The sequence below is a fragment of the Aquarana catesbeiana genome, linkage group LG09, assembly GCF_042186555.1.
Source record: "Aquarana catesbeiana isolate 2022-GZ linkage group LG09, ASM4218655v1, whole genome shotgun sequence".
Lineage (NCBI taxonomy): Eukaryota > Metazoa > Chordata > Amphibia > Anura > Ranidae > Aquarana > Aquarana catesbeiana.
In genome coordinates, this window is record NC_133332.1 from 100,049,604 (window position 1) to 100,063,947 (window position 14,344).

Genomic DNA, 14,344 nt, shown 5'->3' on the forward strand with positions numbered 1-14,344 from the left:
TTGTGCATCGGAATTGTCTACACACGCTCGAAATTTATGGTAATGGATTTTGTTGTCGGAAAATTTGAGAACCAGATCTCAAATTTTGTTTGTTGGAAATTCCACCAAAAATGTCCGATGGAACCTACACACGGTCGGAATTTCCGACAACAAGCTCACATCGAACATTTGTTATCGGAAATTCCGATCGTCTGTACGCGGCATTAGAGTGGTTTTAAACCTCTTAAATAAAAAATGAACAAAGCATATACTTAACTCCATCTAAAGCACACAAGTGCGATTTCTGTCTCCTCTCTCATTCCTCTGCTATGCATAAGTAATTTCTAACATCTATGCAGACACCAGAAAATCCTGGGAGATGGCCCCGCCCTCCTCCAACACATAGCAGGTGTACATTTAGGAAAGAATGCAGGCCTTTTTACAGCAGATCTACCAAAACCTTCTCAAACTCACAAATGCTGTGTAAATTCTGGACTTTGAACAGCCATGGAGAAGGGAGCTTAGCAGATAAAGAGGTACAACTTATGCAGAAGGATTTGTTTCAGCTCTGTGAATCACCTGAGGCTAGTCACCTCACTGGGTATATGTAAAGGTTTACAACCACTTTAAATGATTCAACCATACCTCCCAACATTTTGAGATGGGAATGAGGGACACCTACTAACAAATGTATATAGGCATAGGATACGCCCCCTGCCACACCCCTTTAAAGAAGAATTAACCCAAAAAAAAAGGTTAATTAAAAACACAAGGACTTTTTTACCACTATTATTCCTTTATATTGGCTTTTAAAATGTACAAATGCAGCAATTTAGAAATTGGATGAAAGGTTTAGCACTGGGAAACACTTTTTGAAAGATAAAAAGTGCATTTTATATACAACTATATACAGTGGTGTATTTAGGTTTTGTGCTGCCCTAGGCCTGACTAAACGCATGCACCCCCCTAATTTAAATACGACCCACCCCATCCTGCCGAGGCCACACCCCTTCCTGTTTAAGACCCACCTTATCATCTGTAAACAACACCCCTTCCTCTTTAGGCTCATTTGGCACCTTTCAGGGGGGAACGGGTACCTGTTTCTGACAGGTACCCTTCCCCACTTCTGGAAAACTGCGCTGTCCCCTCTGAAGTTTGCCCCCCCTCCTCCTTCCTCCACTGGGCCATTCAGAAAGTGCAACGCGCTTCGCACATGTGCAGTAGGGAACCGGTCGGTTTCCCTTACCATGAATGATAGTGGCAAAAAACGAGAGCCAATCCGAAAATCGGCTGAGGTGTCGACATCGCTGAATCCCTGGACAGGTAAGTGTCCTAATATTAAAAGTCAGTAGCTACAGTATTTTTAGCTGCTGAGTTTTAATGCTATCACGGGGGGGGTCTCACTGTGCCCATCAAACGCAGCCACTGTACCCATCAAACGCAGCCACTGTGCCCATCAAATGCTGCCACTGTGCTATCAAACGTAGCCACTGTGCCATCAAACGCAGCCACTGTGCCCATCAATTGCAGCCACTGTGCCCCATCAAACGCAGCCACTGTGCCCCATCAAATGCAGCCACTGTGCCCCATCAAACGCAGCCACTGTGCCCCATCAAAAGCAGCCACTGTGCCCCATCAAACGCAGCCACTGTGCCCCATCAAACGCAGCCACTGTGCCCCATCAAACGCAGCCACTGTGCCCCATCAAACGCAGCCACTGTGCCCCATCAAACGCAGCCACTGTGCCCCATCAAACGTAGCCACTGTGCCCATCAAATGCAGCCACCGTGCCCATCAAATGCAGCCACCGCGCCCATCAAATGCAGCCACCGCGCCATCAAATGCTGCCACTGTGCCCATCAATCGCAGCCACTGTGCCCATCAATCGCAGCCACTGTGCCCATCAATTGCAGCCACTGTGCCCATCAAACGCAGCCACTGTGCCCCATCAAACGTAGCCACTGTGCCCATCAAACGTAGCCACTGTGCCCATCAATCGCAGCCACTGTGCCCATCAATTGCAGCCACTGTGCCCATCAAACGCAGCCACTGTGCCCCATCAAACGTAGCCACTGTGCCCATCAAACGCAGCCACTGTGCCCCATCAAACGTAGCCACTGTGCCCATCAAACGTAGCCACTGTGCCCATCAATTGCAGCCACTGTGCCCATCAATTGCAGCCACTGTGCCCCATCAATTGCAGCCACTGTGCCCCATCAATTGCAGCCACTGTGCCCCATCAATTGCAGCCACTGTGCCCCATCAATTGCAGCCACTGTGCCCCATCAATTGCAGCCACTGTGCCCCATCAATTGCAGCCACTGTGCCCTCAAACGCAGCCACTGTGCCCTCAAACGCAGCCACTGTGCCCTCAAACGCAGCCACTGTGCCCATCAAACGCAGCCACTGTGCCCATCAAACGCAGCCACTGTGCCCATCAAACGCAGCCACTGTGCCCTCAAACGCAGCCACTGTGCCCATCAAACGCAGCCACCGCGCCATCAAACGCAGCCACCGCGCCATCAAACGCAGCCACCGCGCCATCAAATTCTGCCACTGTGCCCATCAAATTCTGCCACTGTGCCCATCAAATTCTGCCACTGTGCCCATCAAATGCTGCCAGTGCCCATAACACTGATATACTTTTTAAAATCATTGTACCTGCTGTCCTGGGGGTTTCCCTCATGCTCCTCTTTCTCCTGACCTCACAGCCCCAGGGCCGAGGAGAAGATTCACTGCAGCAAAGCAGTGCAGGGGAGGGTAGGCGGAGCTTAAGGCTCCACCTGTCACCTGTTGGTTATGGGGGCGCGATTGACACACGGCGCCCCCCCGCATGAGAGGAAGCCCCCCCCACCCGTCTTGCTGATTCCCGGCTCCCGCTGCCGCCTCCCGCATACATGCAGCGCACGGCGGCCGGCTTTCTGTAGCGGCGCCGTGGTGTATGGGCGTGCTTGTCAGAGGGCGGAGGCGTGTATCTCACGCCCCCCTACTCTGACAAGCACGCCCATACACCACGGCGCCGCTACAGAAAGCCGGCCGCCGTGCGCTGCATGTGTGCGGGAGGTGGCAGCGGGAGCCGGGAATCAGCAAGACGAGTGGGGGGGCTTTCTCTCATGCGGGGGGGCAGCCCTTTTTGCCGCCCCCCGCAAAGTGCCGCCCTAGGAATAGGCCTAGTCGGCCTAGGCCAAAACACAGCCCTGACTATATAGATCAGACCAAAATGAGGGACAAATGAGGTGAAATGAGGGACAGAGGGACATTGCTCCAAATCAGGGACAGTCCCTCCAAATCAGGGACAGTTGGGAGCTATGAAACCTTTGCATGCCATTATGATTATGGGAAATGTGTTTTGGCAGACAGTTACTGAACACCTGCTGAAACGCTGTCCTGTATATTATGGCTCTTACAAGCCAATTGTTCAGTATCACTGATCTAAGTTATAAATAGCAGCACAAAGTATATACACAGATGAATAAGTAAGAATTTAAGAATGTCTACTTCTTTTCTAGAAACACAGGATATTCGTAGACCTTCCATTGTACTTTTTCAGCCTTCTTCTTTGGAAATCCAGTACAAGCATACAGCAACTTTTCTCTGCCATGCTAAAGATTATTTTCCCAAACCTCTAAGAATAAAGTGGCTCCTGAACAACAAAACCCACTCTCTGGAGTCTGTCCTCTTCCCAGCTGTACAAAACATAGATCGCTCCTATGATCAGACTTCTTCAGCCACAATCCCAGTGAAGCTATGGAGGAAGGGTTCACAGATGACCTGTGTGGTGGAGCATGAATCAGGAGTACAGATCACGAGTCATTCATCCTCTGAACAGGAAACCACATTTTCCTTAAAAGGTACATATCAAATTAAAGTAAACCTTGAAAATGAAAATATGGCATTTTGATTTTTATTGTCTGTATTCAGACAATTTATTTAAAGTATAATTTAGGGCAAATGTGTTTTTCTTTTTTTTCTTTTTCTTTTTGGCAGGGTAAAGAAAGATTAGAACATATGTCAGGTTTTCATTACTGTCTGTGTCCCTATTAGGGAAATTTAACCCTCTTCTTGTCCTGTTTACTGTTTTACCAAAAGTGAAAGGAAAAGAAGATCCCAAACTTTGGGTTTTCCCCACTGGTTTTGGTGACTCTTGGGACAACCAGGGATTCCCCTACTTTGGAGGGATTTCCTCTCACTTCCTGTTCAGGCTTTAGGACAGGAAGCAAAGGGGGAATCTTCCCAATGGGCATAATTGGCAAAAAAACTGACAGGGGTTATCACCCTCCCTTACTCTATCCAAAATGAAAAAAGTCTTGCCTTTAGTTCTATTTTAGGCTGGGTTCACACTGCAGCACGCTCCGGCTCACAGCAGGAGTCCAGTGCATTCCCATTCACCGGTTCAGGTGTGATTTTAGACCAAATTTTTGGCTGAATTCGGACCTGAAATGGACCAAAAAGACGCACAGGGCTCCTGTGCATATCGCACCGGAGCGGCTGTGGAGATGTGTGAACCGCCTCCAGTCACAATCTCCTGCTATGCGAATTGAATGCGGAGAAACGTGCATCCATTTCGCAACAGTGTGAACCCAGCATTAATCAATCATTTTCATGAAGTAACTGTAAAAAAAATATGTTTATGTTTTAGAGAGGGCAGCTGACCTTGCCTACTGCATGTTGCTGGGCACATCTTGGTATATATCACTGCCAAGCTAAGGCCTCATTCACGGGATGTACCTATATGTGCACATGTGTGAAGGACTGTCTTTGCCCACACTGGATGCAAAGGTGTTCCGTGCATCCGCATGCAGGTAGTCCCATTCATATTTATGGTAGCCAATCAGCTTTGAAATTCAGCTTGCTCAGTTAAGCTTTGGCAATAAAACCTGGAAGCTCATTGGTTTCTATGCAGAGCTACACCAATTTTGCATGCTCCAGCTTTAGTAAATAAGGCCCAATTTGACATCTGCAGAGGGCACAAGATTAAATTGCATCATACGAACGAGAATGAATATATATGAAGTATAATCAGCACAAACAACCACTCTAATCTATGTGCAAATAATGAACAATATTATCATTTGCCAAAAAACCAAGGCAAAGACTGCAGCTAACACCCTAAAAGTGTGTCCACTCAACTTCCAAAACTTAAGTACAAAATATAAGTGCAGCGCAATCACAATTAAAACATAAGATATAAACATAATCCCATAGCTGAAATAACTAATGTAGTATCAATAGTGTAACAGTCCCCAATATCAGAATTTCACCGTAGTGTGATAATCAAAGTGACAGTCCTTAAAAAACATCCAATGTGTTTGGTGCCCACCACCTCCGGATAAAATGCCTGCTCACCTCCAAGGTATGACCCCACCACAGAGTCACAAAGGCCTCAGTGAACTCCACCTAGGATGTTACTGGAACACTCCTCAATTGGCATCCCTGAATCTACTTCATGTGTCTCAATCAATACGTATACAAAAAATAGAAATGGAGAAACCGTAGTGCTCTCTGCTAGAAATTTATAAAAAATTGGATCAAGGGATTAAAAACACTCACATAAATATGTGTAAAACAAGCATGTATTCAGCTCACCGCGCTGATACAAAAGTGACAGCTCCGCCCACCCATACGTGTTACACCCTCCTCACGGGCTTCTTCAGCAGGTTTTTTAAGGACTGTCACTTTGATTATCACACTATAGTGGAATCCTGATTTTCGGTACTGTTACACTTTTGATACTACATTAGTTATTTCAGCTATGGGATTATGTTTATGTCTTATGTTATAATTGTGATTGTGCTGCACTTATATTTTGTACTTAAATATATGAACGAGGCCTTAGTCTGCCATCAGTCTGGTGAAACCTAGAGCTATTTCTTCTCAGCAATAAAAGGTAGGAATCTGCTATAATGTTTGTTGATGTACCCAAAATGTACATTGATTGTCAGGAGGAGATTGTTTTTTTACTCTTTTTTCCTTTAACCACTTCAATACCAGGCACTTAGACACCTTCCCGCCCAGGCCAATTTTTAGCTTTCAGCGCTGTCGCAATTTGAATGACAATTGCGCGGTCATGCAACACTGTACCCAAACAATTTTTTTATCATTTTGTTCCCACAAATAGAGCTATATTTTGGTGGTATTTGATCACCTCTGCGGTTTTTATTTTTTGCGCAACAAATAAAAAAAACCAAAAATTTGAAAAAAAAAAGTTTTTCTTTGTTTCAGTTAACATTTTTTGTAAATAAGTATGTTTTCTTCTTCAATGACGGGCACTGATATGGCTGCATTGACAGGCACTGATACGACGGCACTGATGGGCACCGACGAGGTGGCACAAATGAGGTGGCACTGATGAGGTGGCACTTACGGGCACTGATGATGGGCACTGATAGGCGGCACTGATGGGCACTGATAGGTGGCACTGGTATGCAGCACTGATGGGCACTCATAGGTGGCACCGATGGGCACTCATAGGCGGCACTGATGGGCACTCGAAGGTGGCATTGATGGGTACTTATGGGTGGCACTGATAGGTGGCACGGATGGGCACTGATAGGTGGGCACTGGTAGGCATGGATGGGCACTGATAGGTGGCACAGATGGGTGGCACTGTTGACACTGATTGGTGGCACTGATCACATTGATGGGTGGCATTGCTGGGCATCCCTGATTTAAAATGGTGCCAGTCAGTGCCCATTTGTGGGCACTGAGTGGCACAGATTGGGCACATTGGGCACATGTGGATGGCCATGGGGTACATACCTGGCCATCCACATGTTGCCCGGCTCCCTGGTGGTCCTGGCGGCTTCCCTGGTGATCTAGTGTGGGCATCAGAGGGGGGCTGCGCTGATAAACAATGAGCGCAGACCCCCCCTGCCAGGAGAGCCGCTGATCGGCTCTCCTCTACTCGCGTCTGTCAGACGCAAGTGAGGAAAAGCCGATCAACGGCTCTTCCTATTGACATCGTGATCAGCCGTGATTGGACACGGCTGATCACGTAGTAAAGAGCCTCCGCCGGAGGCTCTTTACCAAGATCGGTGGAGCGGTGTGTCAGACTGACACACCGCTCCACCGATCGCCGCGATGCGCGCCCCCGCGGGCGCGCGGTGGCATGTTATCCTGCTGGACGTCATATGATGCCCAGTCAGGATAACTGAACCACCGTCCGGCCGTCATCTGCTATGGCCCGGGCGGGAAGTGGTTAAAACAGATAGACACTAAAATATAACTACCATATTCTGTACATATACAACTGTTGCACAATTAGGATTTTAAATTTACACTTGCTTTGTTTCAGAGTGTAAACCAGCAAATGTGATCCTGGAAGTAGTAACACATACCCCGGAGCTGATGATAAATGTGACACAGGAACTGGCATCTAAGCAAGCTGCAGGTATATTATTGTTCAGATGCTATTCAAGCATTTTTATTTTATCTTACCAGGTGCTTTGTTAGTGAATATGCCGAGTACTGATCAAAACAACATTTTCTGAAATATTTTTCTTAGACATTTGGAACTTGGTACCAATAAGGAGGTCCTAACAGATACTAAGGGGGTGACTTAGTAAGGGCAAACAGACTGTTTACTTTGGAAGGGAAGTTGCATTTTGCAAGTGAATTTTCTCTAGAGCTTAGTGAATGAGGTAAAGCCCTGCTGATGTTCATCATGTAATGACCCGTAAGCAAAAAAGGCTCTTTTATTTTCTTTGCACGTGGGTGGGTATTCTATTGTGAGTGAAATTTCACCAGATTCACTAGACGGTCTGGTTAATCAACTCCTGTGTTACAGATTCCAGAACATATTCTAAGTTGCAAAGTTCACATTTTTTCTTTTCTTTTGGATTACTGCAATGTGTGGACTGATTATTGAAAAAGCATGGAGCACAGAATCATCAATTCAACGTGCAGAGCAATACATTGTTTCACAGGTAGACAGAGATCAATATATTTGCTTCAAAAATATTTTTTCCTCTTTAGTTATCACTTATAAAGGACTTGTGAGAAGTATGGACACTTCTTGCTGACATGCTTATAAAAATGGAGGCTTATTTGCTGTCATCTGTATCCTTCCATTATTAGTTAGTGATTTACAGATCCAAAACAAATATGTACATATCAGGATGTTAAGCCCATCAGCTAGTACCTTCAAAGTCAGAAATATCAGTTTCCATATTTCTGTCATGTCAGGTCATCTTCAAATTCAATGAAGAACTTACTTATTTTACAACTTCAATACCGGACTCTTTCACCCCCTTCCTGTCCAGGCCAATTTATAGCTTTCAGCGCTGTCACAATTTGAATGACAATCGCACAGTCATACAACACTGTACTCAAATAAAATTGTTATAATTTTTTTCACACAAATAGAGCTTTCTTTTGATGGTATTTAATCACAACTGGGTTTTTTACTTTTTGCTAAATAAACGAAGAAAAGACCAAAAATTTTGAAGAAAAAAAAAAGCAATTTTCTTAATTTCTGTTATAAAATTTTGCAAATAAAAAATTTATTCTGCTTAATTTCTTTGGTGAAACTAACCCAAATCAGTGTATATTACAGGCATACCCCACTTTTAAGTACACAATGGAGTTTATTTACTAAAGCTGGAAAGTGCAAAATCAGGCTCACTTCTGCATAGAAATCAATGAGCTTCTAACCCCAGATTGTTCAATCAAGCTTTGGTAATAAAACCTGGAATGTCATTGGTTTCTATGCAGAAGTGAGCCTGATTTTGCACTTTCCAGCTTTAGTAAATAATTGTGTACTTAAAAGTGAGGTATGCCTGTATTTAGCCAGTGGGAAATTTGTAGTCCACAAACTATGGTGTATATTTACAGTATCTCACATTTTTAAAAATATTTTATTATATCTTCCCTCAATGAATTATAGCTCCCCAGTGCCGGCAGCACTCACGCAGCTCCAGACCATGACACTCCCACCACCATGCTTGACTGTAGGCAAGACACACTTGCCTACAGTCCCCCACCTGGTTGCCGCCACACACGTTTGTCACCTTCTGAACCAAATAAGTTTATCTTGGTCTCATCAGACCACAGGACATGGTTCCAATAATCCATGTCCTTAGTCTGCTTGTCTTCAGCAAACTGTTTACGGGTATTCTTGTGCATCATCTTTAGAAGCGGCTTCCTTCTGGGACGACAGCCATGCAGACCAATTTGATGTAGCGTGGGGCGTATGATCTGAGCACTGACAGGCTGACCCCCCACCCCTTCAACCTCTGCAGCAATGCTGGCAGCACTCATACGTCTATTTCCCAAAGACAACCTCTAAATATGACGCTGAGCATGTGCACTCAACTTCTTTGGTCGATCATGGCGAGGTCTGTTTTGAGTGGAACCTGTCCTGTTAAACCACTGTATGGTCTTGGCCACCGTGTTGCAGCTCAGTTTCAGGGTCTTGCCAATCTTCTTATAGCCTAGGCCATCTTTATGTAGAGCAACAATTCTTTTTTTCAGCTCCTCAGAGAGTTCTTTGTCATGAGGTGCCATGTTGAACTTCCAGTGACCAGTATGAGAGAGTGAGAGCGATAACACCTAATTTACACACCTGCTCCCCATTCACACCTGAGACCTTGTAACACTAATGAGTCACATTACACCGGGAGGGAAAATGGCTAATTGGGCCCAATTTGGATATTTTCACTTAGGGGTGTACTCACTTATGTTGCCAGCGGATTAGACATTAATGGCTGTGTGTTGAGTTATTTGGAGGGGACAGCATAGCACAGCGTCATATGACACCCACCCAGGATGAGAAAGCTCCCACTAGACCGTCATCCCGCCGGACAAGAAGCGGTTAAAGAATAATTCTAGGCATGGGTATTTTATACATTATTACATTGGTCCATCTTGGTATATACAACATACCATATCTGGCCAATCCCCCTGGAAGCTGGAAATCACTAAAGAAGACACTGCTACTCCAGTGGTCTCCACTTGCTTTCAGGTTCCACTGGCCCTAATGTATTGTGAATATAGGAGTTTGGCTGCTCAGCATGGGCGCCATAGAGAATGCTTTGCGTTTTTTGGATGAATGCAAAGAGTTCTCTGATTGGATGAGATGTAGAGGTGACTTCATGCTCTCCACCTTATCCAATCAGAGAACGCGTTGCATTCATTAGAATAAAAATAACTTTTGCTGCAATACTCACTTTCTGTTTCAATAAATTTTTATTCATGTTTAACAAGTAGCCAATGTGCAATAGTTGCGCCCACGTAGGGGCTAGCATTGACAGTTATCAAACCAGTGGAGCATCCCCTGGTCCCACCAATACCCATACAGTGGTGCCATATACAGATCTGTAATACCCACTTTCAAGACCTATAGCCAGCAGTATTTCTATTCCACCACTAAATGTCTTCAGTCTTCCGGGTTAAATGATGACCTGGGTTGAATGATGTTCATATATCTCCGCTGCGGCTCCAAGGCGAATTTGCACAGGCATCCTGTGCGTCTTTCGGTCCATTTCAGGTCTGAATTCAGCTTAAAAATTTGGGCTGAAATTGGACCTGAAACAGTAAACAGGGACACACCGGACCCCTGCTGTGAGCCGCATGCGGCAATAGTGTGAACCCAGCCTAAATGATTGTGGTGCTATTCAGGTTCTATACCACTCTGCTGTACAACGCTGCAAGATTCCGGTACCAAGGCACATTCAGGTACTGCTGGCATTAAAAATATATTAAATGGCGTATTAATAATTACAATGCTGCATTCATTTGTGTGTTTTATACTTGCCTAGAGTTTGACTTTAAACGTTGTTATTATTGGGACCCTTGTAGCCTGTGGGCCCTTTTGCAGCTGCACTGTTATTTCTGGTTAAGTCTCCTCCAGTGAACAATAGTCATTTTGGACAAAGCGAGACATCTGTGTTGTCCAGGGACAAGCACAATGAATATTCCTGAGTGGTTAAATATCTAAAACTAACTAAAAAAAAACCCCCCAGAAAACTTCCCAACTCTCATCCCTGTCCCAGAGCAGCAGATGTCTGTAGAGGGAAGTGTATAATTCATTTCTCTTCCTCCATTTAGTTTCTCTCTGTCCCTTTCACTCCCCCGGGAGGTGAAATTACACAGTTGGAATTTCTCAATGATTTGCAAACTAACAGCTGTTTAAAAACAGAGAGATTGTAAAATGTGCAAATTCTTTGTGAACGGTCAAACACAGCACCATGGGCTTGAATTCAGGAAGAAAACAGTTTTATTATTTTTCTACAAATAATAAATATATTTTAATTTCATGATAAAATGCAGAGAAGCCTGAAAATCTTTGAAAGTGTCATTTAGCTTAAAATGCTTCAAGTTTTCCTTGAACTGACTCCACCATCAAAGTCTGAATGAACTTTCAATTTAAATCAGCTGAATACTTTCAACTTGCATTAAAACAAAATGTGTGTAAAATCTTGCATTTGTATTTCTTTAGAAAGTAGCCACACCTAACTGAAAAAGCCTGCCTCATGCTGGTATGCTGCAAGGAAAAATCCCTTGCTTTCTGGTAGAAAGCAGTGGTCTCTCTGCAAAGGTCTAACATGCCCCTTGCTGAGCATTAAAGTGGTTGTAAAAGCAGAAGGTTTTTTTATCTTAATGCAGCAGCAGCCCCCCTCAGCCACCCTTATACTTACCTGAGCCCCCTCTTAATCCAGAGATGTTGCACGAAAGACTCAGCTGGCTGGGACTCTGCCTCCTGATTGGCTGAGACAACAGCGGAACACTATTGACTCCTGCTGCTGTCAATCAAAGTCAGTGAGCCAATGAGAAGAGAAAGGGGGTGGGACTAGGGTTGCCACATCATCCCTTTAATACAGGACACACATTAATTACACAGGTTCTGTGGCTGATTAAGGTGGTAATTAAACTCAGTTGGTGCCTTATCTGCATTAAATCAGCCTCAAAACCTGTTTAATTAATATGTGTCCTGGATTAAAGGGATGATGTGGCAACCCTAGGTGGGACCAGGCGGCAGCTCCGTGTCTGAATGGACACACGGATCTGCGGCTCGGATTGGGTGCCCCCATAGCAAATTGCTTGTTGTGGGGGCACTCGGCAGGGGCCAGAAGCGCCGAAGAGGGACCCCAGAAGAGGAAGATCAGGGCTGCTCTGTGTAAAACCACTGAACAGAGGAGGTGAGTATAACAAGCTTGTTATTTTCAAATGAAAAGTATAACTTTAAATTTGCTGCTTGCGGTGGATCCGCATCCAATTCGCAAAAGTCTGAACCCAGCCTTAAAGTTTCGGGAGGTGACGGCTGCAAAGGGTTAAACTGAAAGCTCATTTGGGCTTTAATCATTTTTTTATGTTGCATAACTAATTATAGACGTCAGTTATCTTGAGCAATAAAGCCTTTCCTGAAATTTGCCAGAAAACCATCATATGTTCTATTTTAATAAAGAAAAAGCAAATTGCACTAACCCATGAAGAGCAAATAATCAGAAATCTTTCACTGACCTTGAGAGCTGACCCTGAGTTTTGTACATTTGGCCAATAAATTAGGCAGATATCCATTTCTTAGATTCTATGCTGTTTACTTAATAAAATAATAGAAAGTTGACAAAAATGGTGTTTGTCTTTAGACTATCCAGAGATCCTCTCAACGGCTTTCGTAGCATATAGCGTGCTCCTTGCCTGCAGTGTCATCTATGGAGTAGTGCTGTCCTGCTATCTTATTTGGAGAAAGCTGGCTAAATCCAAAGATATGGGAAAAGCAACAACCTTCAACCTTCAGCAAGTGGATCCCTGCCACAACTGAACCTCATCTTGATGGAAAACTAACATCACTTTTTCTTCTTTGGCTTATGTTTAAAAAACTGAGTTCTCTTGATTTTTAGAAAGCTTAATATTTGCATTTCTATGAAATTATCATTGCAAAGTCAAGCATTCATTTTGTTTGCAACACAGTTCGCATATAGTTAATGCTATTGGCTTCTTTTATCCTTGGGGATTGTAGTGATCTGATATCTGTCAAATAAAACTCAGGTTCTCAGAAAGGGTCTTACTCTTATTGTGGATAATTTGTTTACTTCAGATAACAAAAAATGCAGCAGCAAAGGTAAGGCTTTCTCTGTTGTAGCAAGCAACTTTAGGACAGCCAAAAAAGGATAAACAATAGCTGGTGCTTTGCAGAAAAAAAAACAGCTGCTAGCACTAAAGGTAAAATATGCCCAAACCTTGATAAACAATAAAAGACAAAAGGGTTCAGCCCTTGGATAATTTTATATATATATATATATATATATATATATATATATATATATATATATATATATAAAACACAAAAAATGATATCATAAAGAGATGTAAATAAATAACAAAAGAAAATGTTCATATATAAGTGTCACTCTTGACTAGTGATAGTCCTTAGTGATCTATAAGTCTCTCTGGACCACTCCAACAAAGTCCTTCTCCCACTATCCTACCACTAATCCAATACACTCACCAGAAAGTGTTGCTGCACAAGTCATAGGCAACAAACTGGGCTCAAAGGTATCATCCAGATTTAATGATGTAACCCTGGGGGCAGACTCACAGGAGTGATGGCCTTCTGGAGATGTCAACTGTCAGGTCAATAGCCTTTGAGAACAGCAGATGGATGTCAGGACTTTGTGGAATGGATGCTCACAAAAGTCAAAAGAAATTGGTGATAGTGTAGTATTTAAAAAAAAGGGGGGATACTTGTGTACTTAAATAAAATATGAAAGGTGAAACACCACTGTGTGTTCAACCATTAAAACTGTGTAATGCCCAAATAAAATGGCCATGCAAAGACCTGGGCAGCATATAGGCATAGTGAATAAGTACTAAAACACAGCAGTCCACACTTAAAGGACAATTCCCTATTAAGGGAATATTCAGTGAAAAAATCACCACAGGTGAGTCCCACCACTAATATAATGCACTCACCAGATCAAATGGCTGTACCAAGATGTGAACATCAAGTAAGCGCCATACAAATTACCAGGTCCCCATTATGTGCACCACTACTAGTATAATGCGCTCACTAGATCAGGTGGCTGAACAAAAATGTGAATAGCAAGTAGGCACCAATGATCCACACTTTTTAGGGATGGTCCCCTTTAAGGAAAAAATAAACACAAAACAATGGGTTCCCCTAAGTGGACTTTCCCGGCACTTGCATAGATAAAGAAAAAGTATAAAGGTAGAAGACGTTATAACGTCTTCTACCTTTATACTTTTTCTTTATCTATGCAAGTGCCGGGAAAGTCCACTTAGGGGAACCCATTGTTTTGTGTTTATGCATTTTTGGACGTGGCACGGCTTTCCTCCTAAACAAGTTGGTCACCCTCTCTCTCTTTAAGGAAAAAATCCTCACACAGTGGCACCGACCAGGTATACT

General features: G+C 43.8%; 1 protein-coding gene across 1 annotated transcript in view; it reads left to right on the top strand.

Moving 5' to 3' along the window:
- Positions 1-12,924, top strand: part of LOC141107227 (immunoglobulin lambda-1 light chain-like) — a 30,443-nt gene extending 17,519 nt beyond the window's left edge. The window contains exons 3-5 of the mRNA XM_073597949.1: positions 3,489-3,830; positions 7,274-7,369; positions 12,564-12,924. Coding sequence (XP_073454050.1) covers positions 3,489-3,830; positions 7,274-7,369; positions 12,564-12,739 — 614 coding nt within the window. The 3' untranslated portion in view covers positions 12,740-12,924. The remainder of the gene's footprint in view (positions 1-3,488; positions 3,831-7,273; positions 7,370-12,563) is intronic.
- Positions 12,925-14,344: the final 1,420 nt, after the last annotated feature.